Source organism: Macrobrachium nipponense, chromosome 26 (genome assembly GCF_015104395.2).
Source record: "Macrobrachium nipponense isolate FS-2020 chromosome 26, ASM1510439v2, whole genome shotgun sequence".
Lineage (NCBI taxonomy): Eukaryota > Metazoa > Arthropoda > Malacostraca > Decapoda > Palaemonidae > Macrobrachium > Macrobrachium nipponense.
Window position 1 is genome coordinate 17842099 of NC_087215.1, and position 24868 is coordinate 17866966.

Consider the following 24868-nt stretch of genomic DNA (forward strand, 5'->3'; position numbering starts at 1 on the left):
TTTTGCCCGTAGACTTAGCTACTTTATGAATTTATCATACAAAATTTCTGTATACATATGACTTATCATTTGGAAAAGAATACTGTAAGGTAAACGCCAATGACATTTAAAAAAACACTAGTGAGAGTCACTTATATGAAGCAGCAGATGAAGATGCTTTTAGTAAGGATTGGTAAATTGCCAGCAATAATAATTCAGCCTTAATTCTCTTTCCCTAATGACTTCGACCAACCTTTCTCTACCTTCTGGACTCTTTGTCTAAGATGAGATTTGCTCGTAGGTAGGCTACATCTTGTTATTTTAACCGTTTTCAAGGCTAAGCTTATCATTTTCACCTAGGATTGGCGAGGAACTTCAAGGTAACTGACGAGGGTGATGTTTGCTAGCTGGGGAGGAGGAAAGATTCTCAGATTACGAGAGACAATATTAAGAGACAATAATTAGCATTCTCTCATTTCCCTTTCCGCGGTGTCAGTGTTTGTTCTTACATATTAGCGAAGGTCACACAGACGCAATTGGGTCTTGGATAATGGTATTTTTTTTCTGTTGTATATACATATACATATATATATATATGTATATCTATCTGTATGTGTGTATGGCACAGACGATGCTCCATAATCTAGACCGTCATCTATGCCTTGGGTGAAGACTATATGGGAATTCGAGCAGAAAGACCAAAGGACAGAAGACAAAGAGAGAGAGAGAGAGAGAGAGAGAGAGAGAGAGAGAGAGAGAGAGAGGACTCATTTTACTTCTAATCCCATGAAAGGAAATGATAACAATCGCCTTGAGGATGATGATGATGTTGATGTAAGAAAATGAGGTAACACCTGTTTCACTAAAGGTATCCTATGCAATAAGACGAGTTCATTATTACTATCATGGTCAGCAAAGCCCTTCTTCAGGATCAAAGATTTACTTGTGCACAATTAAAAGCATGTCAAAAAATGCGCCTAGGTTTCTTCGGCGCAATTTGAGGATACCACAGATATCGGAAAATACTACAGACTCCATAGTATTATCAGTCTAAGACAATTACTAAAGCAAATGTTACAATTCCAGGACAGTCCTTGAGCGTAAGAAGGCAGCCTGAAGTTAATCCTGGACATGGCGCTTGCTGTTTACAAATGGCGTTCACGAAGTAACAGTTACTGAAGGCATTTGTTTGCACGAGCTAATGCGCTTGCGTATATATAAAGGTCCTGTAGTGCTTGCTTGCTACAGCATTCTCCAGCAAGCGCCTCCAGTAGCCACATCTACTACGCCGACATGAAACTGGTGAGTAGTTTAGTTTCAAAGGTTTTCGGAGAATAATAATTTGAGATTCGGAGTTTTTGGTTTGAGATTGAGCTGTGCATTGAACACTTTTTAAATATTCTGCGATTACACTTTTCCAATCTACTTGTTCTAAGGAATAAGACATCACTAATTTTCTGTATATATTCGAGAACTAAAATATTGACATGGATTAAAACAATCTTAAGAAGCTTACCACTTATCTTGGACAAATGGATTACTTTAAATTGAATTAATCGATGATACCTGGTTTCCGCTAACTTCATTAAACGCTACGAGATTTCTTTATTATTTGAGATTGTCGATGAAAGGATGATAGCAAGATAAAAGATTAAAGAAGTTATGCAACTAAGATTTAATTGTAGATGATTCGACAGCCATCTGTTTTATACTTTTCGAGTTATCGGCAGAATGTGATTTTGTAGTCAAGAATGTGGGCCATTTTGACTGACGAAAAGCCTTGAAGAATATAAGTTAGTTTTCTTCGATAATCCTTCCAAAATCGTCATCCTCCAAGTATATATATCATAAAATACCCTTTATGGACAATTCACACTGGGAAGAGTTACGTTTAGGCTGACTGGTACTACTGCAACCCTGAATTCATTCTCTTATGACCAGGGTTGCATTAGTATCACTTAGCCAAAGTGTAACTTTCCAGAGTGAATTATCCAGAAAGGGTAATGGCAGGTTTCCTCTATATTATTATATTAATTGATTACGTACCTCCTTCCTGTAACACCAAAAACTCATCCTCATGTGTTCATAGCAGTAGTACCAGTCAGCCTAAATGTAATTCTCCCCAATGTGAATTGTCCATAAAATGGCAGGTTTCCTCTATACTATATACGTATATACTGCTTCATTACGTATACCTCCTTCCTGTAACACCAAAACTCACCTTCCTGTGTTCAAGGCAGTAGTACCAGTCAGCCTAAATGTAACTTTTCCCAGTTCTCTCAATTTGGGTTCTCCCGAGACAGATCGCCTTCGCCTGCCTGGCCGCCGTCGCCTTAGCAGCTCCCCAGTCCCTGGAAGACACGAGTTCCTCCATCGAGAAGGACGAGCGTTTCGACTTGGGCGATGGGAACTTCCGGTACGCTTTCGAACTGAGCGACGGCACCGCGGTGGAGGCTTCGGGTACTCCCGGTGAAGAAGGCGGTGTTAACATTGAGGGATCTTACAGGTGAGATTCAGTAGGTCTCTCTCTCTCTCTCACTCTCTCTCTCTCTCTCTCTCTCTCTCTCTCTCTCTCTCTCCTGTCCAGAAATCCTCCGATGGTCTCTAACCGGTTTCATTAGTGTTCAGCTTATTTTTGCATCCGTCAATTATAAGTTTATTTATTCCTTTCTCTCTCTCTCTCTCTCTCTCTCTCTCTCTCTCCTCTCTCTCTAAAATCTCCGATATTCTAACGTGTATCATTAGTGTTCAGCCTATTCCTGCTTCCGTTAATTACGTATAACTTTAATATCCTCTCTCTCTCTCATCTCTCATCTTCTCGGGTCTCTCTCTCTCTCTCCTCTCTCTCTTCTCGCTTATTCAGACACGAGTCACAGACTTATTCACCAAAATTTCCACACTTAACTCGGATACGTTTTGAAAAGCTGCGCAAACTGGCAAAAGCTGATAACAATTTCTCCAACACAGGTACGTTCACCCTGAGGGAGACGTGGTCGAAATCTCGTACGTGGCGGACGAAAGAGGCTTCAGGCCAGTAGGGGACGTCCTCCCCACCCCCCCACCCACTCCCCGCCCACGCCATCGAGCAGATCCGCTTCGCCGAGGAGCGCCGAGCCCTTGGCGAGATTTTCGAGTGAGGCGTCTAGAGCTTCGTTCTCGCCCTTTTGACGACTTAGACTCCTGGAGTCTCTCTCTCTTCTCTCTCTCTCTCTCTCTCTCTCTCTGTCTGACAATTCTTCGATGTTTTGACAGGTATCATCCGTCAAAATTCTACGATGCTGTAACCTGTATCATTCGTGTTCCGCTATTTCTTGCATTCGTCAGTTATAAATATCTTCTTCTTCTTCTTCTTATTCTTCTCTCGTCATAAATAATGAGTTGTCTAATTTCCGATCGACCGACCAATATGTCTGTTACCCGCGACGCTTCTTGGAGAGTTTCACTCGTAATAATTCAAGATATCCTGTTTAAAAGAAAAGAAAAAAAAGTTGTACAGTGCATGTAGTATGTGATGCTTTCTGATGCTCTGTCAACGTAAAAAAAATGTTACTTCGAAATAACATCGCTGCAAACGAAAATAAAAATATCATTTTGCATAATCATCATTTCATTGCCCTCTTCAGTTCTTGAAATAACGATTATGGTATGAATAGACAGGTTTGGTTATGTCTATAAGACAAAAACTGCCTGTCTACTAAGTCTTACTGCTTGTATGAAATTTTTTTTTTGTATTGTAAAAAAAAATATTATATTTATCAGTCTGAATTAATCACAGTTTCGGTTTTTCCATTACTTGAGAAGAGAAGGATTCTGAGCCCTAATTTTGTTAAAAATGAAAAAATAAAATAAGATAAAATAAAAAAATAAAAAATTAACCTCTTCTACAGTTTGGTTCTTAAAATTTGTTGTGCATGTATACACACACACACACACACACACACACACACACACACACATATATATATTTATATATATATATATATATATATATATATATATATATATATATATATATATATATAATACATATATATATATATATACAAATATATATAAATTATCACATCACCGTAATTCATATAAATCTTTCGAGCTACAAATATCCTTTAATATCTAATTCGCTCTACCTCGGAATTGATATATTTTCATATATGTACCGAAGGGGAATTTTTAGTTGATAATAATTTCGTCCCCTCATGGGATCGAACCACCGTCCAGTGGACGGGAACGAAATCAAGAAGGCCAGTGACGTTATCATAACAAGGCTACGTGGGTCAAAACGTTCGAATTGGCTAATATGGTTTGAGGGGGTTTCATATCGATTCTAATTACGAAAAACACCGAGTTCGACGCTGATTTGTAATGGTCAGAATCGATATAAACTTATAGCCTCTATGTTGGCCGCTTTGATGAAAATAACGTCACTGCTGTCTTGATTTCGTTCCCGTCCACTGACGGTGGTTCGATCCCATGAGGGGATGAAATTATTATCAACTAAAAGTTCCCCTCGGTACATATATGAAAAAACAATATCAATTCCGAGGTTAGAGCGAATTAGATATTAAGTATTTTTGTAGCCCGAATATATATATATATATATATATATTATATATATATATATTATATATATATATAGTTATATTTAGTCTGTAGTTTTTTTTACTCTGAGTCTTCCCGGATATTGGAAATAGGTTATTGACGATGTATAAAAGGTGCATACTAACGCACCTATGGTTATAAACATTTCGACAACACCGGAGGAAGTTGCGAAAATACATAACAACAACAGACATATTTACTGAATGAGAAAATGTTCATTTAATAAGTCCTTTTATTTAATTTTTTTTTTTTTTTTTGAGTTCATCCAAGATCAGAAACGACGAAGTGAACGCAACCTAATGTCACAGTTCTCGGAACCACTGACAAATCATAGAAGTCGAAAACGTTTAAGAAAAAAGTTTGAATGCATATAAACCCGATGAAGGATGGGATGACGCCCGGAAGACAGATGGGAAATCAAGCAAAGAATGAACGGATGACTAGAGAGTTGAGGAACCTTGATATCCCAACAATGGGACGGAAGATGATAAAGATAAGAAGACTCATAAGAACGTAAGTAGGAATGAGAATGTCAAGCATATTGTGTTTTAAGGCGAATGTTATCGCAAAAGTGTTTACTCTTTGAATAAAAGAGTTGGGATTTGTTGAGAAGAACATAAAAAGGCAAAACAAATGAATGATTTTGGGTGGCTTTGATGACGTACGGGCTTTACATTTTTTTTTTATAAGTTGATAATTTCATTCCCGCTGAGATATTAGTTAGATGGATGAATAAAACACACAAATACACACACACACACACACACAGGAGGCTGCTCCAGAGAATAATAATAATAAAAAAACACACAAAAATCATTGCCACATTCAAGCCAGGAGTACGCAAGCCACTTTGTGGCGCCACAGTGTGGCGTGGCGTTGGTGTGTGGCTCCATACACGATCCCAGCATAGCTCATAAACAATGGAAACCTATGGGAAACCACATCCCCGCCACACAGTGGCTCGCGAACTCACGGCCGTATTATACATTAGATCCTGAACCGCAGATGAACCCGCTGTACTGTAAACTTCCATATTATTGCCCGATTCATCCACTTATGGAGAGGGATCACCAGTGGTATATTGAACCTCCTACACACTGAGCAACCTACCCTCTATCTAATTATCTATCTGTCTCTCCATATATTCATTTTTTCTGTCTATCTATCCACCTATTATCTGTATATTTATCTATCTATTTTCTTTCTATATATTTGTCTAATTATCTGTATATCTGTTCATCTATGTAGCTCTATGTCTATGCAATTATCTAGCTGTCTGTTATCTTTCTAGATATCCATCGAAGTATCTCCTTATCTATCTATTATCTAGCTATCTAATTATCTGTCCAATTATCTCCTTATCTAGTTATCCATCTATTTATATAATGATCTAATTATCTATCAAATTAGCTCCTTATCTATCTATCTAATTATCTGCCAAAGTATCTCAATTATCTATCTAATTAGCTCCTTATCTATCTATCTAATTATCTGCCAAAGTATCTCAATTATCTATCTAATTAGTTCCTTATCTAACTATCTAATTATCTATCAAATTATCTGCCAAATAATCTCCTTATCTATCTATCTAATTATCTATCTATCTATCCAATTATCTATCTATCAAGATATCTCCTTATCTACCTATCTATGAATTATCTCCTTATCTATCCGAGTTGTTAACTGGAAACATCTCCTTTTATCTATAAAGAGCCATTTGGATATTTTGCATAAACATCAAAGCCATTCTCCTTTCACACAGAACCACCTTAATTTCACAATGAAAAAAAAAAAAGCATAAAAAAAGGTATCCCACGCTTACGACTGCCTTTATGGAATAGGAAACCACACTGCGCATTAATGGCTTCATGTTCTTGCGGCTTTCCCGCTCTTCCCTGGCCATTAGGGCCAAGGTTTCATTGTTTGAATTCTTCAACGGCTAACGATGCGCCTAGCCGTCTTCTTCTTTCTCTCCGACGCTTACATGAAGTGTGTTTACTAAGAGGCGTCGCTTTCAGCCTTGCTTTTAAGATGTAGTTTGAGGCTGTTTTGTTTTATGAACTGAGAATTATGATTGTCTTCTGTAGCACGTTAATTATGGTATCTGTGTGACCCTTAATCCAGGTGAAAACTGTAGTTTCGTTACCGTAGAGTTCTACAAGTATATGATCTGTATAAGGGAAATAAAGATCCCTCTTTTGGGGATCAATTCATCTCAATATAATTAGTTGCAACATCAGTTGCTTTCATCAATAAGCGATGAAAAATGCAAGTAAAGGGAAAACTGAATTCATTTTTGCAATAACGTGATCATTAATGCATAATCAGTAAATAAATAAAGACACTCTAATTCAGTACCGTGGAAGGCAATTACCAAGAGACTATGGCACAGTCCAGGATTTCATATCATTGTTAGTTATGTTTAAGATTAAGCCAGCAATTTACCGGCACGGGATTTTCCCCCTAAGCTTGAAGCTTCCCGTAATAAAAAAAAATATTGGGTATATAAATGTTATCCATTATAAAGGAACTGCAGAATTGTCTTTGGTTGAGACCTGTTTACGTGAGAGTGACGGTTAGTCTAAAAAATAGGAAAAAAAAAAAAAAAGTTTCATGCCTCTGTGAAAACCACTTTTATCCGGCTATCAGTTAGTTTAAATTCTAAAGAACCCTGATTATTTTCCATTGCAAAATTTAGGCCACGAACCTCTCAAACCCAAGTACCCCTACGTACTTACACAGAAGTATCATAACCGCAGAAGTCGCATCGTACAAATCAATAAGCATTGGATACCTCCAAGGTCTTCCTTAATTCATAATCTCCTAAGAACGCCATAAAATACACATAGGTGTCCTGTGTGACAAGTGCAACCTAATCATGAGGAATCATCGTTAATACGAGAATCCTTTCCTTCCCCAAAAAGGGGAAGAAGAGCCGCTAAGAAAGCCATTAACGATGAGGATCACGTAGAGGGCTTCTCCAGCTGTCAAAATCCTTCGACAGGTACCTACACCTTTGGCCGACCTTGCGCTCGGATGAAAGTCCAAATGGTGTATGCTTGACGCTGACACATCTTAATCGGCGATGAGACTAGCGGTTTTATTTCTTTGTTGATTCGTGTATTTATCTACCTTTTGTTTGTGTACTTATTTCCTACTGAAATACAATACCTGCATGTTAATAGGCATTCAAAACTTATCATTATTAAATAAATGAATGCTCATAACATAAATAAAAATTGTTTTCGTGCTACTAAATAGGTCTAAGGCTGCACAGTTTAAATCAGTTTATATTTAACCTAGCAATGTCTGAAGATAAAAACCTGTTAATTTTGTTGAATAAGGCACCAATGGAAAATTAATAAAACAATTTTTGTTCATAATTTAATTTTTTCGTCTGTCGAATTTTTAGACATTTAGTCTGTAAATACAGAGGGACAATTCAATTTTTAGTGATCAGTCTACATCATAAAGTCTACTTTATTAGATGTTTGTACATAGAACATTGCTGCTTTTCTTTGCTAGTGTAAATCAAATGTGTCCAAATATTACTATTATTGTTAACAGAAGAAGAAATGAGACAGGGAAAGAATTCTTGTGAATATGTTAGTTCTAAAAAAAAAAAAATCCAAAATCATCATCACTAAAGATATTTTGTCTTTCCAAAACAAGGATATCATCACTTTATTTGAGAGAGAGAGAGAGAGAGAGAGAGAGAGAGAGAGAGAGAGAGAGAGAGTACCAGTTGCAATCAAAAGCATAGTCTAGAGATCTGTCAGCTTTACGGTTCAGAAGGTTTGGACCAGTACACGAAAGATACATTAAGAATGGATACCGATTGACGCTGAAAAAGGTCGTCTCAGAATTAATGCCATAATTCCAGGAGGATGCAAAGGACGAAAGGAAGGAGTCCTTATTCATAGACGACTCCTCGGGCCGCCTCTTCCTCGGCGTAGCGGATCTGCTGGATGGCGTGTGGAGGGAGGGGTGGGGGCGTGGGGATGACATTTCCTCTAGGCTGGAAGCCGTTCTCGTTGGCCACGTAGGTGATTTCGGCAACGCTTCCGTCGGGGAGAACATATCTGTTTGACGAAATGTTATTTACATTAATTAATCAGTCAGAAGGACGAGGATATAACAGAGAGAATAATCTATCTTTAGCCTTCATGAAAAGCAGTAGGTTATCTTTCACAAACGTGATGGCAAGACTCCTCAGTTTCAGAGACATTAATGGATAACATATGAAAGAGAACTTTTTCATGTGAGGTTCGAATGCTTCAAAATCGTATACAGATCCGTGAAAGTAAACACTGTGTAATGAAGAGCAGACAAACTACATTTCCTGTGAAATTACCTGACTTTTCATATCTAATTAATGATTTGACAACGACAGAAAATGTATTTGTGGATTCAAATCACGTTTCGTGCGAAAAATACACGCAATCGGTGAGTTAGGCCTATATGCTTATATGACTATACTTTTTTTTTTTTTCCATCTGTCCATCCACCTGTGGTGTTTTTGTATGGTAACACTGCATTTCGGGCTTTAAATAGTTACGGTATGTGTAAGTTTTAAGTAAATAAAAGGATATCTGGGTGTACATTTGCAACTGAAAAGTGTTTTAATAATTTACTGTATGCGAAGTACCACCGTTTTTTTAATATTCGAAATAGGATATTATTATTATTGTTGAATGTAAGCTGAATGTAAAACTATACTCTGTTTTTTTTTTTTCATCTGTCCATGCCGCCTGTGGTTTTTTGTTTTTTGTATGGTAACACTGCGTCCCGGGCTTTTAGAATAGTTCCACGGTATGTGTAAGTTTTTTAGATGAATAAAAGGATATCTGGGTGTACGTTTGCAACTGAAAAGTGTTTCAATAATTTACTGTATGCGAATTACACCGTTAATATTCGAAATATGATATTATTATAATCGTTGAATATAAGCTGAATGTAACTATCTAAAGCCCGGGACGCAGTGTTACCATACAAAAACACTACAGGCGGATGGACAGATGAAAAAAAACAGAGTATATCTAAAGTCAGGGACGCAGTGTTACCATACGGAAACACCACAGGACAGATGGAAAAAAACCGAGTATAGTGACAGTTCTTTTACACTCTAGGATCTCTACGTATACGAAACCTCACTCTACCTGTAAGATCCCTGCATGTTGACAGCCCCATCCCGCCCAGGGGTACCTACAGCCTGTACCACGGTGCCATCGCTGAGTTCGTATGCGTACCTGAAGTTTCCGTTCCCCTGGTCGACGCGTTCGTCTCTCAAGACGGTCACGGTGGGCCTAGCGCCTTGGGGTCTAACGAACTGGGGTCCTGGGGCAGCCATAGCCAAGGCGACTAGGCAGGCGACGATGATCTGCTTCAAGATGAATCACATAGGAAAGGGTATGTTATTATCAGTTTATCTAACATTTTCTGAAACGTATTTATGGTAAACGAATGTTCATCTCGTGAATGGTAAGTGCTGAAGTTGGCCTAACACGACCTAACCTAACCTAGCATCTTTAACTGTGCTGCACGCTTCATCATACTATAATGGGCATAATGTCTGTCTGTCTGTCATTCAATCACGTCTAAACGGCTGGTCAGATGGGCATGAAACTTGGCAGGGTTATGGTGGGGATCCCTAAGATGGTTTGTAATGGGGTTTCATCCAACCTAACCCCCTCCTTTGTAGGAGGTGGGGGTGAGAAGATTCCTGAAAACGGAGCTGTTTCTGGCCGTGAATCGAGGCTGGTTATTCCCGTAGACTTAGTTACTTTACGATTTTTTACATAATTACTGTACAACTTCCACCGGAGAAAGTCGCGAATATTTCAGCTCGGACACAATAGAAGATGAAAATTATCATCAATATCCGCAAGATTTTTTTAATAACTTTAATCCATCGGGACTGCCAATGCACAAAATAACGTTGAAGAAGTACTGCCCGGTAATGTTGCTTCGGAATTTCGATCCTGCCAATGGACATAATAAAAAGGAATCTGACAAGTTCCTACTTTCTACTCTTTTTTGGAAGACACAGGATCATAGGAGAATTTATCAGTGGCCATAACGCACTGACATACAAGTTGCGTCTTTGCAGTAACATAATGAAAAGAAAGATACTTTATTATTCGTATCACCGTGCAAAGTAATTGACAAAGAAACGAACCAATCAAGATCCCTGTTCCGCTAAATGAAAGTCACCCGGCAGAGCCAGAGAGAGAGAGAGAGAGAGAGAGAGAGAGAGAGAGAGAGAGAGGAGAGAAGAGAGAGCCATTTAAACGACATTAATGCACTACCATTTTATAATTTTGTTATCTTGCTATCGAAAAATGAGAGAGAGAAAGAGAGAGGAGATAATTTGTGATTTGAGAGCTAAGTAATCCGATAATCCCATCACCGTCTTCGTTACTTGACTTACATTGAGAGAGAGAGAGAGAGAGAGAGAGAGAGAGAGAGAGAGAGAGAGAGAGAATCATTAAAAGAGGTAAACAATAACTGAATACGAACTTCTTTATGTTCATTGACCGTCCCTTCCTTACTTTAATTAATGAGAAGTATGAGGAGGGAGGAGAAGATAGAAGATCGGAGATAAGAGAGAGCCGCCGGAGAGATGGCGAGAAGATCGTAGGGAAGAGAGAGAGGAGGCAATATCAGTTAAAAGAGGGGAAAACAACAATGAATAAGAATTTCTCTGCGTTCAGTGATCGTCCCTTGAATTACATTACGAGAGAGAGAGAGAGAGAGAGAGAGAGAGAGAGAGAGAGAGAGAGAGACTTTTCGTGTAATCGCCCTTATTTTAATATTGCTGAACAAATAGTACATATAAATTTTTCACTTCTGCACCCGTATTTTATCACCCATCGTAGATGGGTAAGTTTGCTAGTACAGTTAATTCCAACATCTCGAGATGACGTCAGAATAAGCCATTTCGTCATTAATATGTTTTATACATGTTAACAATGTAAAAACATTTTTTTTCTTCATTTGCACATTTGGTATTTTTAAACATTTTTCTTCGCTGGCTGTGTAGCGTCAGCAAACAAGTGTATGAATAGCACTGTGTATGGGTTCTTTCTTTACTTTTCTTTTACAAACAAACTCAGAACTTAAGTAAAAACTGAAAATCCAGACACAGACAGAGCGAAAAAAGTACGATGTGGATTTGACTAATTGCATGTTGAGTCTAAGTTATCCGTCGTCACAACTCCCAAGGTCGCTGATACGGAAAACATCTCTTGTCATTTATCCGCTTGAGATGCAATTCATGAAATATTTGTTGAATTTCCATCACTTTCGTGTTGTAAGCCACATCACGATGACATGACGGATACCACCATCTGCGTAATTATCTCTCTCGACACAATTGGACGCTCCATTTGCCAAATCTCCATCGTAACGTGACTGGGAACTAAGACTAATGTTGAGTTTGCGTGTGTTTCTGTAAAGGTTTAAGAACTTTGTGCATTCGTACGTAAATAAGAAAAAAATACATTGGGGCAATAGTACATATTTTGTCTTGGCTGGTTGGTCTCTAAAACGTCCATTATCTTGTCACACGTATAGCCTACCTTCAGCCAAGAGCCTGTGCTGGCATAAGCCCATCTTAAAGTATGCCAACCATCCAAATCATAGATATATCTATGGTCCAAATAACCTGCTTGCTGAAGATCAAGTGGTCCAGTTTAATAGTTTGGTATATTTCATTTAGCAGTACTGACAAAACATTAATCTCAATGTTTATAACATAACTGAATTTTGGTTAGGTCACCCAATGATGATATAGTTCATCTCATTAAAATATTTAACTTCTGGCGAATTTAACCTTTCCTTCTAGTCTTGAATGCATAGTAGATGTCTATTTATATTGCCCTTGTATTTCAGACCCCCATGGATGCTACTTTCAACACATTCACCCGTTTTAGACGCATGCGCAACCATTTTTTGGTTTTATATGTATTTCTGCAACTGGTTATTTGTATAAGCATTTATTTGTTAGATTAACTGTTTCTTGATCAAAAAATTTTTTTTCTGCATTTTCATACTACGCCACTTCTGGCTCTGTGATTTTTTCCCAAATTATTGTGTGCAAAATATGAATTGTGTGTGTATGTGTGTGAGCATGTGGCATATGTCAGCTGTTTCCCTACACATTGACATCACACATAACATCACAATTTGAGATAATTGGGGACTTTATAACAAGTTTTGGGAGTGGTAAGATGACGGACCCGGGACAACCAAACGTCCCAAGAAACTCACCAGTTTCATGTTGTAAGAGGACGCGAAGCGTAGCAGAGATTCCAGGACACTGATGTAGCAAGCAAGACCCAGAAACCTTTTATAGACACGCAGACTCATTATCCAAAAATAACTCTTTCCGGACAGTTTCCTCCTCCCCCCTAAATGCGAAATGGAACCAACAGAACCAATCGCTGCATTCACTATAGTACGAGTTCTTTCCGGTTCTGAAACTTAGTCTCTCGTTGTAGAGATTAACATTCCCTAGTGCGAATTATTACATTTTAAGATTTTGTTTCTCGTTTTATTGGATAACATTCCCTAGTACGAATGATTACATTTTATGATTTTGTTTCTCGTTTTATGGGATAACATTCCCTTGTACGAGTTCTTTCCAATCCTAAGACTGCTCTCGTTTTAGAGAATAACATTCCCTAGTACGAGGTCTTTCCAATCTTTGGCTCTCATTGAAGAGGATGACATTCCCTAATACGAATCCTTTCGTGTTCTGAAACTGGCTTCTGATTTCAGGGAATAACATTCCTTAGTACGAGTTCTTTCCAGTTCCAAGACTTGAGTCTCCCGCTTTAGGTAGGGATTCCAGTGGCATGCCTAATGAGCCCTTCCCCAAGTGGGTTCGCCAGAACCCAGTGATCCCGTGCCCCATGGAATCCCGTCACTTATTTTCAGAAGATTTTTGTTGTTTAAATTATACAAGGTTCGTTTACGCATCGTTTAATGCGAATGAACAAGTCCTCTTGATTTATTTTAACTGAGATATGGAGAGAAAGTAAGAAATACCCATGTTTTTTATATGTATGTTTATAAGGACTATTTTTATTCCTCGAGTATGTATGTTTGGGAATTAGTGGCTGATCCAGCGTCACGGGTGGTGTTGATTTCATGCTCATTCTAGTCGTACATTATCGTAGCTAACAAAATTATTCATGGATGTCAAAGTAGATTTTGATTGATTTTATTTAACTGCTCTCTCTCTCTCTCTCTCTCTCTCTCTCTCTCTATCTCTCTCTCTCAAAGATGAACAGCATGACACTAGTCTATACGTTAAGACACTCCTTTGGAGTGGTATCGAATACTTTTAACGCCAACATTACTGGGTTTAACTTTGAACATTGTACTAGTAATTGCTTTGCACTCTTAAATATGGCCATGAGCTTTTTATTCCATTGATAACATATGAAATAGGTCACTGAGACTTAAGCTACGTAACCAAAGGGTTATATAAAGGATTAAAGTAAAAGCTAGATACAGGAGGTTCAGTTGTAAAACATAGGCATGTTTGAAAGCGCCCGTGCATATCCGTTCGCTCTCTCAGAACGGAAGGCGATCTGCTAAAACATGAAGCTTTTCTGCATCACAGCCCATGATGATTAACGGGCTCCCCCAACTCCAATCATTTACAGTACTCGAATAAGAATCCAACTATACTCTGTTTTTTTCCATCTGTCCATCCGCCTGTGGTGTTTCGGTATGGTAACACTGCGTCCCGGGCTTTAGATAGTTACATTCAGCTTACATTCAACAATAATAATAATATTCCATTTCGAATATTAACGGTGTACTTGGCATACAGTAAATTATTAAAACACTTTTCAGTTGCAAATGTACACCTAGATATCCTTTTATTTACCTAAAACTTACACATACCGTGACTATTTAAAGCCTGGGACGCAGTGTTACCATACAAAAACACCACAGGCGGATGGACAGATGGAAAAAAACAGAGTATAGATAAGGCTAAAGGGATAAACTCAAAGGTGAAAAAAAGACGGTATGAGAAAGAATGTTTTAATTAGGGATAACGGAAGATGAGAAAGAATTCCAAAGCTATGCAGTAAAGGGGACGTAAACAATCGGTTTGACTAAAGCGGCGAGAGTCAACTAGCATTGGGAATTCTGTTTCTTCTTACGTGTTTCCCAGTTTCACTTCAACATGAGCATCACTCGGTAAGAGAGCCCAATAATAACAGGGTGTAAACCTCCCACAAGATGAAGAGAAATGTTAGCGTTGTTAAAAAATTAAAATAAATCATATTATCGGGGATGTCTTAATTTTTCACAATTAAACTGGATGCATCGCCATCTTTTATCAGTTACGTAAATGAACTTGGTTTACAAGCTTGTCAAAATATATCTATTTATGGCCACAACATTGAGCAGTATTGTTGCAGTATATTGCATACAACGTCGACAAGTAATATGTAAGTTAGCCCGAGAGCAATTTCATACATGTTGCTTCTGTATCCAAATTAATAATGTGTATACCTTCTTACTTCAAATTATGTGGAAACATTATGAAAGGAGAACTAAGACGACACGTTTATGCAAAATAATTTTATTTTCAACACATCAGCAGAACTGACTTCATCGTTGGTGAAAAGTGAGTTTGGTTCAGGGAGCGTTGGCGGGACGGAGAGCGGAGGATCGGTCGGTTTCTGTTTGTCTGTGGGAAAAAAAAGGAGGCGACGAGACAGAGAAATTGACTCGTAGATCGTTGATGGAGTCTTGATAGTACTATAGCCTTTTGATCGACTGAGGACCACGCTTTATTTACAGCACGATAACGGAAGGATACGTGTGTGTGTGTGTGTGTGTGTGTGTGTGTGTGTGTAAATAGAAAGAGAGATATATGCAATCGAATTCAGATGATTTAAGGGTTCATAGTACTAGGATTCTTAGTACTAGTGAATTCGGGAGACAAGGATTCAACGAGACTAAATGAAGACGGACCAAGGAATGAAACAGATTAGGCCTTAACACGAAAAGAACTTTCAGGATCACGAAGGAAACACTTCATGCATCCCAGTTCCCGAAGGGCGCCGACGACGAAGGATCGAAAACTTTATTCGAAAGTGACTCCAGCCGCTCTCTGCTCCTCGGCGAAGCGGATCTGCTCGATGGCGTGGTCGGGGAGTGGGTGGGGGGTGGGGATGACGTCCCCTTCGGGCCTGAAACCGGCTTCGTCAGCCACGTACTTGATTTCGACTACTGCACCGTCAGGAAGAGTGAATCTGTCGAGAAAAGAAAGAATAATTTAATTAGTAATTACCCAGGTAACTTCAGTTCATGATCAACTCGTGGGATTCGATAACCTGTAATTAATCGCTCGCAAAGAAAACGGGATTTTGTGCCTGGTATTAATACCTGTAAGATCCCGTGATGCTGACGGCGCCCTCGTCGTTAGGGGTTCCCACAGCTTCTATGGCAGTGCCGTCGCTCAGTTCGAAGTTGTAGTTGAAGTTTCCGTCGCCTTGGTCGACGCGTTCATCTGTCAAGATGGAGACGTCTTCCTGGGGTCTGGGAGCAGCCATGGCCATGGCGACCAGGCAGGCGACGACGATCTGTTCCAAGGGAATGAGACATCAAGGGGTTAATTCGTAAGTCTCTCGAGACAAGGACGACGACGGAATCGACCCAGAACCAGCATTATCGAAATTAAACCCACACCAATATCTGCTTACATAAACTTCATAGGCACGTAAATGAAACACTAAAAGAAGATATACAGGGTTTCCATAAATTCACAGTACCATTACTCATTGCTCAGAAACCATATAACATAATGCAGTTTTCTGTAGAATGTCTATGTTTCCTCAAGTTTACAGTCAGAGCATTCATTCTACAAAAATAAAAAATGAAAAAAAAAAAACTGCATTACTCTATGTTATGTGGTTTCTGAGCAATAAATACTTGTAATGGTTACTGGGACTTTAATTCTGAATTTTGTTGAAGAGAAAGTTATGGGAGAGAGTAACGATTTGCGTAAAATGAAACGTATGAATGAAAATCTCATACCAAATGTGAGGAATGCATCACTTAGACATAAAATAGAAGACTTAACATCCAAATGGAACAGAGATAAGTTAATGAAATGTCCTATTCAAGCGTCAACCATTTTATTATTTTCGAACATGACATATTTGCGGAAATGTTTAACGAAAGAATAAATTCGGCAGCCTATCGTTCATTAACTTGTCAATAGTTTTTATTCTTTTATTCGAAGGTGATGCCCTCACCCCTCTGTTGTGGGTGCATAGATTTTTTTGCATTCCTGATGACATCTGCAGTAACAATGAAACTTTTGATAGTACTAAGCTTTCGATCTCTCCTTTTACGTTCGTAAATAAACTCCAAAACTCGAAATTGTTAATTCCTTGTTGTAATCACAGACTAGCTTCTTCTTGGACTGATATTGGCATACACAAGTCTACGTATTACGATTTGACGAATATTTGCCTTTTAGGTTTGATAAATCTAAATGTTAGGAACGCTGTCGATGAAAGTGTTGGTAAGACATTTCCAGAATAGGAATATGGCCCCTCGGATTTAAACTGAAGTTATTGTCACACAATTTTCTTATTTCGAGGGACTATGCGTCTTAAAACTATAAGGGACTATTCTCTCATGAAATGTTTGACGTATTAGAAGACCTCAAACCACAAACTAAGCCTAAAAGTTTCCACTTTCTCGACCACAGTCGAGGAACTTCTTTAAAATAAAAAAAACCACCGGAAAGGCCCAAGAGTCTCACCAGCTTCATGTCGGAGGATGTGGTGCTTGGCGGTGCTTCCAGGACAATGATGCAGAAAGCAGGAGCCACATGCCCCTTATATACTTGGGAGACTGTGTAAGCCTAAATCTCTGCCAAATGTCTCCCCCTCCTTCTCCCCCTCCCCCGAACTTCGAGATCGTCAAGGGTAAACGGGTGAGCAGCATTCCCCCTTCCCTCGGAACGCTCTCCAACCAATCTGTGTAAACCCCCCCTCCAGTCAAGGAGCGTCCTCGAAAAAAAGTCGCCGTCCGCTCTGGCGACAAGTTGCGAGATATGTCGCATTCCAGGCGGATTCGCAGATCATCCATGTGGCGACGGTTTATGATACAAATCAATCAATCAGCTAATCGGTCCGAATAATGAATTGGCGCCAGCAGTGGTCAGTGAGATCCGACGGGTCATGACAACACTTTCACCAGCGGTGGTGCCACGTCCTACGACGACGTGGAGGTCAGCGATAAATAAATGTAGGACTTTGATGTTTGTTTACTTTTTAGACGACGTGTTTACCGTTACTTCTGAAGAGATGTCTGGATGGGCTCATCCTTTACGCGCAATGAATATACGATTAGTTGTCCTTCTTGCAAAGCTAATTTTTCCTCGTCGTTCGTCTTTGACTGGTAAGCTACGATAAACGGATCTCCTTTTAGTAATTCAATTTCATATTTCCTCAGAAAAGAAACCTAAAGACTGGGCTTATTTCCTTTTGTGAAGTGGCTGTTAATATAAGTAAGACCGCAGATATCCGAGTTTAAATATTCATACCCATATAATAATCTCTCAAATTTTCTAACACTCAGAGGGAATTCTTAAGTCTCCATAAAATGACACGCACAACTTTTGTTATGGAATTTCCAAAATGCGATCGCTTTGCTCCCAATGAAGTTCATCGAATCTTTATAAGATTTCAGATGAAGGATTTAAGCGTGAATCCAGTCGTACTAGGATTTGTAAAACTACCCTTTTTAAAATTAAGGCCTGGCTAAGTTTCTGCTTCCTATCCGAGGTTGTTTAGAAAAAGTATCAGTAAGAATCGACCTGTGGACGGACGTATATCCTAATCGTGAAAGAAATGAATGAAAGGGAAATTTGGCAATGTTCCCAATGAAAGTAATGGATAGAATATTGCCACAAATAATCTCGAAGTTGCTATATGAAGTCAAACGATTGGACGTCAGTACTAATCAATGGTGTATATTATAGAAAATCAAAGAAAACCGAACATTTATGAGAAAACTGATTGTTCAACAGAACTCGTCTTATTATTCGAGTACAGTTGTGTGTACAGATGACTCTCCAGTATTTTCTTCAATCCTTTGATGTAGGATTGTTTTGCCAAATAAGCACAAAGCAATCGAATGTAAAAACTGCAACTTGTTTACGCTTTATGCGCAAGATTTTTTACAGTTATTTTTAAAGGACTAAAACATTTTAGGGGAATATTTTCCTTTCATTTAGGACGTTAGAATTCTTGGATAAGATTTCCTGGTCCTCTCTAAGGACGATTACATAAAAAAAAATAAAGTCATGGGTTGTTGTGCTCATATAAATAATGTCTTGTTCTTAATGAATATTTAACGTGAATAACAGCTGTCGTGTTCCTTAAAGTTGTTTGATTAATTGGTAGTGAAAATCAGAAATTTGGGGAAAAATGAAGAGAAAGGACAAAGCATCAAAATGCGTATACGTAATTATCAGACTGACGAAAATCTTATTTCTGATGGAAGAGATATGCATTTTTTCGGACGCTTGTGAAAATGTGATACAATACAATAAGTTTTAGTTTTCTGCATAAAAAACTATCAAGATGGATTTGTCTATCCGTCAGCACTTTTTCTATCCATCCACGGATCTTAAAATCTACTGAATCTAGAGGGCTGCAAATTGGTATGTTGATCATCCAACTTCCAATCATCAACCATACCAAATTGCAGCCTTCTAGCCTTAGTAGTTGTTATTTTATTTAAGGTAGTTTCTCGTTGGACGAGTCGGTTACTTACTCGACTACCGATCTCAGGGTCGAGGTTTGTTCCCCATTCTGCCAACGCAGAATCAGAGGAATTTATTTCTGATGATAGAAATTCATTTCTCAATGTGGTTCGGATCCCACAATAAGCTGTAGGTCCCGTTGCTAAGTAACCAATTGGTTCCTAGCCACGTAAAATATCTCATCCTTCGCTCCAGCCCTAAGAGAGCTGTTAATCAGCTCAATGGTCTGGTAAAACTAAGATATACTTAACTTCATTTTAAGGTTAAAGTTAGCCATAACCGTTCGTCTGACAACGCAACAACACAGGCCACCACGACTGGCTGAGAGTTTCATGGTCCGCGGGTCATACAGCATTATACCATTATACCAAGACCACCGAAAGATAGATCTATTTTCGGTGGGCTTGATTATACGCTGTACAGAAAACACGATTGCGCCAAAGACACTTCGGTGCAATTTTTACTTGTTTTCAGTTGTATATAGGTTGAGGAGGAAATTTCATGTTACATTATTATAATCAATTAACGAATACTGACGAACATCACTTTTTCAGCAGTTTCTAAGACAGTCTTGCACTACATTCCAGCCTCAAAATGTCTGTATGTAGCCTTTCCCTGTCTGGTTAGGTTCCTGTACACACCTGCGGCTACAGGGGAAGAAAGTGAACACTCCCGATCATATTGCGTTTATAGTCACTGAATGACGGTCGCTTTTCAGTGAAGTTGAGCTGGGCTGAATTGAATAGAGAATTGAGGCCAGAGGGCAACAACCCCTGGCACCTGTGAGGTCATTCAGCGCTGAAATGGAAACTGGCAGTAGAAGGTTTGACAGGTGTAACAGGAGGAAAACCTCAAAGCAGTCGCACTATGAATCAGTTGATAGAAGAGGGGTGAGGAAAGTAAGAAGGAAAGAAAAGAATGTGTAAGGAGGCACAGTAAAAGGAGGGAAAGGGGTTGCGGTTCAGAAAATGATTCTTCATCAAGCAGCATTCGGAGTTCCTACCTGCGCATGCGCTTAATCATTGCGGGATAACTTCCACTTGTACATGTAGACTAACCACACAGTGAAAGGCTCCATACAAACATTTTGAGGTTGGAATTTAACGCAAAACTGTCTTATAAACTGCTGAAAAAATGATTTTCCTCAGAATTCATTTATTAAATATAATGTAACATAAAATCATCTTCTCAGCTTATGTACAAATGAAAACAAGCAAAATATGCACTTAAGTGTCGTCGGCGGAATCATGTTTTCTGCACAGCGCATAATCAAGGGTACTGAAAATAGATCTATCTTTCGGTGGTCTCGGTATAATGCTGTATGATACGCGGACCATGAAACTCTTAGCCAGTCGTTGTGGCCTGTGTTGTTTACGTTTCCAGACGCATGATTATGGCTAACTGTAACCCTAGATAAAATAAAAACTACTGAGGATAGAACGCTGCAATTTGGCATGGTTGATGATTGGAAGTTGGATGATCAACATACCACTTTGCAGCCCTCTAGCCTCAGAAGTTTTTAAGGTCTGCTGGCCGATAGAAAAAGTGCTGACAGATAGACATATCTCGATAGTTTTCTTTTACAAAAAATCGCATGCGCATTTTGAGTCGAATGTTGTCTTGCACAATGCTACGTCCTTTCTTTTCATTTTCCCTTAAACAACTCTAATGAACATGGCAGCTGTTATTCATATAAGCACAACCCTCGACTTTATTTATTTTTTTATCAAATCGTCCTTAGAAAGAGACCAGAAAATCTTAGCCATGAATTCTAACGTGTTAAACGAAAGGAAAATATTTCGCTCAAATGTTTCAGTCCTTTAAAAAGAAATTTAAAAAAATCTTGCTCATAAAGCGTAAACAAGTTGCAGTTATTATGTTCTATAAATTTGTGCTTATTTGGCAAAACAATCCTACATCAAAGGATTGAAGAAAATACTGGAGAATTATCTGTACACCCAATTGTACTCGAATAATGAGACGAGTTCTGTTGAACAATTATTTTCTTATAAATTTTCGATTTTCTTTGATTTTTTTTTTTTTTTTTTTTTTTTCTATAATATACAATTTACATCATTGATTTTACTGACGTCCAAATATTTGAATTCATATAGCAACTTTGAGATTATTTGTGGCAATATTCTATCCATTAATTTCTAAACAACCTCGGATAGGAAGCAGAAACTTAGCCAAGGCATAATTTAAAAGGGTACTTTTACAAATCTTGGTACGACTGGATTTACGCTTAATTCCTTCATCTGAAATATTATAAAGATTCGATGAACTTCATTGGGAGCAAAGCGATCGCTTTTTGGAAATTCCAAAATAAAAGTTGTCCTCATTTATGGAGACTTGAAAATTCCATCCAAGAGTTTGAAAATATGAGAGATTTTTATATGGCTTTAAATGATATAAATATTAATGCTCAGATGGCTGCGGTCTTGCTTGTATTAAGAGCCACTTCGTAAAAGGAAAAATGCCCAGTCGCGCACGAACATGGAGGAGGAAAAATTTGCTTGGAAGGAAGGACGACTAACGGTAAACACGCCGATTAAAAATTATACAAACATCAAAGTCCTAAATTTGCAGAGAGCTCATTTAGGCTGACAGTCTCCCAAGTATATAAGGGACAAGTGGCTCCTGCTTCCTGCATCATTGTCCTGGAAGCACCGCCAAGCACCACATCCTCCGACATGAAGCTGGTGAGACTCTTGGGCCTTTCCGGTGGTTTTTATAGAAGTTCCTCGACTGTGGTCGAGTATTGTGAACTTTTAGGCTTAGTTTGTGGTTTGGGGTCTTCTAATACATCAAATATAAGAGAATAGACGTCCCTTTTAGTTTTGAGACGCATACTCACCTAAACTAAGAAAATTGGTTGACAATAATTTAAGTTTAAACCCGAGGGGTCATATTCCCATTTTGGCAATGTCTTATCAACACTGTCATCGGCAGCGTTCTTAACTGTTAGATTTATTTACAATCTCATTAAACCTAAAAGAAAAATATTTGTAAAATCTTAATACCTACAATATCAGTCCAAGAAGAAGCTAGTCTGTGATTACTAGAAGGAATTAACCATTTCGAGTGTGAAATTGTGAATCCACTTGGGATTCGTGTATTCGTATGCCTGGGGATTATTTACAAAGGGAAGTACGAATTTTAAACATTTGTTCAGGTGAACGTAAAGGGAGAAATCGAAAGCTTAATACTATCAAAAGTTTTACTAATAATACAGAAAAACTATGAACCCAGAAAATAAAAATAATACAGCAGAAGAGATAATAATATATCTTCTTTTAGTGTTTCATTTACGTGCTTATGAAGTTTATGTAAGCACACTATGCTTTACTGCAGCAGATATTGGTGTGGGTTTAATTATCGTCGTCATCCTTTTCTCAAGAGATTTACGAATTAACCCTTTGATGTCTCATTCCCTTGGAGCAGATCGTCGTCGCCTGCTTGGTCGCCATGGCCTTGGCTGCTCCCAGACCCCAACACGACGCCTCCATCGTGGAAGACGAACGCGTCGACCATGGCGACGGAAACTTCAACTACAACTTCGAACTGAGCGACGGCACCTCCATAGAAGCTGAGGGAACCCCCAACGAAGCGGGCTCCGTCAACATCGAGGGATCTTACAGGTATGTTTAAGGGCTCACCAGGGGCATCAACTGAGATTCAACGGCGTAAATACATGTCAGTTAATATGCAGCGCTTTCAGATGATTCCACAAAATTCTTTATTGAAGACCTTGTCTAATGTATTTATTGGTCTAATTTTCAAGTTTATAAATAATCAAATCAGCATCCATGTTTCAGTGTATGAATGAACTAGCTAGAGAGACAGTGGACTGTTACCAGTGTTATTCTAAAACAGAAGGTAAAGGTTTCTCTTTAACGAAACTGAAACCATTTTAACGAAAAGTGGTTCATATTAGTTTGGGAATTGAGTGTTTTCTCTCTCTCTCCTCTTCCTCTCTCTCTCTCTCTCATCTCTCTCTCCTCTCTCTCTCTCTCTGAGGCCCAATCAGTGCATATTCAACACTGCCATCTCTATTCCTCTAAGAATCATCGCAGCAGTGACTGTAGCCGTTTCTTAAATAGCAGATGATTGTTAATCATCTGTCAAAATATCGAATATGTTTACTGTAGTTCATTCTAGATATATTCACCATTTACACATTAATTTGAATGATCCCTTTGTCTTGTCAATTAAACAATTTTCAATCTTATTTCTCGACAGATTCACTCTTCCTGACGTGCAGTAGTCGAAATCACCTACGTGGCCGACGAAGCCGGTTTCAGGCCCCAAGGGGACGTCCTCCCCACCCCCCACCCACTCCCCGCCCACGCCATCGAGCAGATCAGATTCGCCGAGCAGCAGCGCAGAGCGGAACCAGTCGCTGTCGCATAAAGGATTTGATCCTTCGTCGTCGGCGTCCTTCGGGAATTGGGATGCATGAAGCGTTTTCCTTCGCGATCCTGAAAGTCAATCTCGTTATAGGCCTAATCTGTTCCATTCTTTGGTCCCGTCTTTATTTAGTCTCATTGAATCTGTTAAGTCCTTAGGACCCCTAAATCATTTCATTGGGATACTATCTCTCTCTCTCTCTCTCTCTCTCTCTCTCTCTCTCTCTCTCTCTCTCTCGCCTCTTTTTCACAGACAAACAGAAACCGACCGACCGAACCTTGTTCCTCTCGCCAATATTCTCCGGACAAACTCACTTTTCACCAACGATGATTTCGACATTTTTTTTATTTGTGTGAATGTGTTGTACATTATTTTGTATACGAAGCTGTTCTGATGTTTAAAAATGAATAGAAAAAAAAAAACAAGATCAGTTCTGCAGATGAGAAGTAAAGGAATTATTTTGCATAAAGTTTGGTTTAAGTTAATCCTTCATTGACGCCGCAAATAAGCATAAATCCCTTATGATCAAGAATCAAAACATTTATTAAGAGAAAATAGGCGTCAGTCAATAACCAGTGTTGCCAGATGATGTTCCCCAGCCCAAAATCTTTTGGCTGATGATCGAGAGAGAACATTGATAAACAAATCAAAAAGGTTTTATTGGAAAGCCAAGTGTCATAACTTGATTTATCTCTCTTTCTCTATCTATCTCTCCCGATATTTTCGCTTACTCGAGGAGTAAGCCTACAAACTACTTTGTTGTTTTTGTTCTTGTTGGGAGGATAGGAAAGGTCTATGGGAGGCCTAAAAAACTTCTGAAAAAGGTGTTTCACATTGAGTTAAAGATACAGGAATTTTAGGGTAAGATATTTATGATTTATTCATTAGAATGAAAACACTAAAAAATAAAAATTGTGCTTAATAAACAGTACAGAACAATCATTTCTAATAAAATATAGCGTATTTATTTCAATTTTCGTTGATGAAACAACGCTCCATTCGACCGTAGATTTTAACACACCTCCAAGTAAGCTGGAGGTCGAACCACGCCTTGTTGGTAAATATGAA

The 24868-nt window shown here is 38.6% G+C and overlaps 1 protein-coding gene and 1 long non-coding RNA gene across 2 annotated transcripts; one reads left to right on the plus strand and one right to left on the minus strand.

Moving 5' to 3' along the window:
• Positions 1 to 15168: 15168 nt before the first annotated feature.
• LOC135200008 (uncharacterized) lies at positions 15169 to 17493 on the minus strand. Its single transcript, XR_010311171.1, has 3 exons — positions 17381 to 17493; positions 15994 to 16190; positions 15169 to 15860 (listed from the first exon to the last, which is right to left on the minus strand). It is a non-coding gene; the product is annotated as an uncharacterized LOC135200008 (long non-coding RNA).
• Positions 17494 to 17497: 4 nt separating this feature from the next.
• LOC135199580 (uncharacterized) lies at positions 17498 to 24037 on the plus strand. The gene is made up of 4 exons (XM_064227736.1): positions 17498 to 17546; positions 21980 to 22092; positions 22835 to 23031; positions 23633 to 24037. The coding sequence occupies exons 1-4, from the start codon at positions 17498 to 17500 to the stop codon at positions 23655 to 23657; spliced, it is 384 nt and encodes a 127-aa protein (XP_064083806.1). The 3' UTR covers positions 23658 to 24037.
• Positions 24038 to 24868: the final 831 nt, after the last annotated feature.

Coding starts and splice junctions, on each gene's coding strand:
- LOC135199580 (XM_064227736.1), top strand. CDS start 17,498: ATGTCTCCCCCTCCTTCTCCCCCTCCCCCGAACTTCGAGATCGTCAAG. Junction 17,547..21,979: donor GAACTTCGAGATCGTCAAGG/GTAAACGGGTGA, acceptor CTAAATTTGCAG/AGAGCTCATTTAGGCTGACA. Junction 23,032..23,632: donor AACATCGAGGGATCTTACAG/GTATGTTTAAGG, acceptor ATTTCTCGACAG/ATTCACTCTTCCTGACGTGC.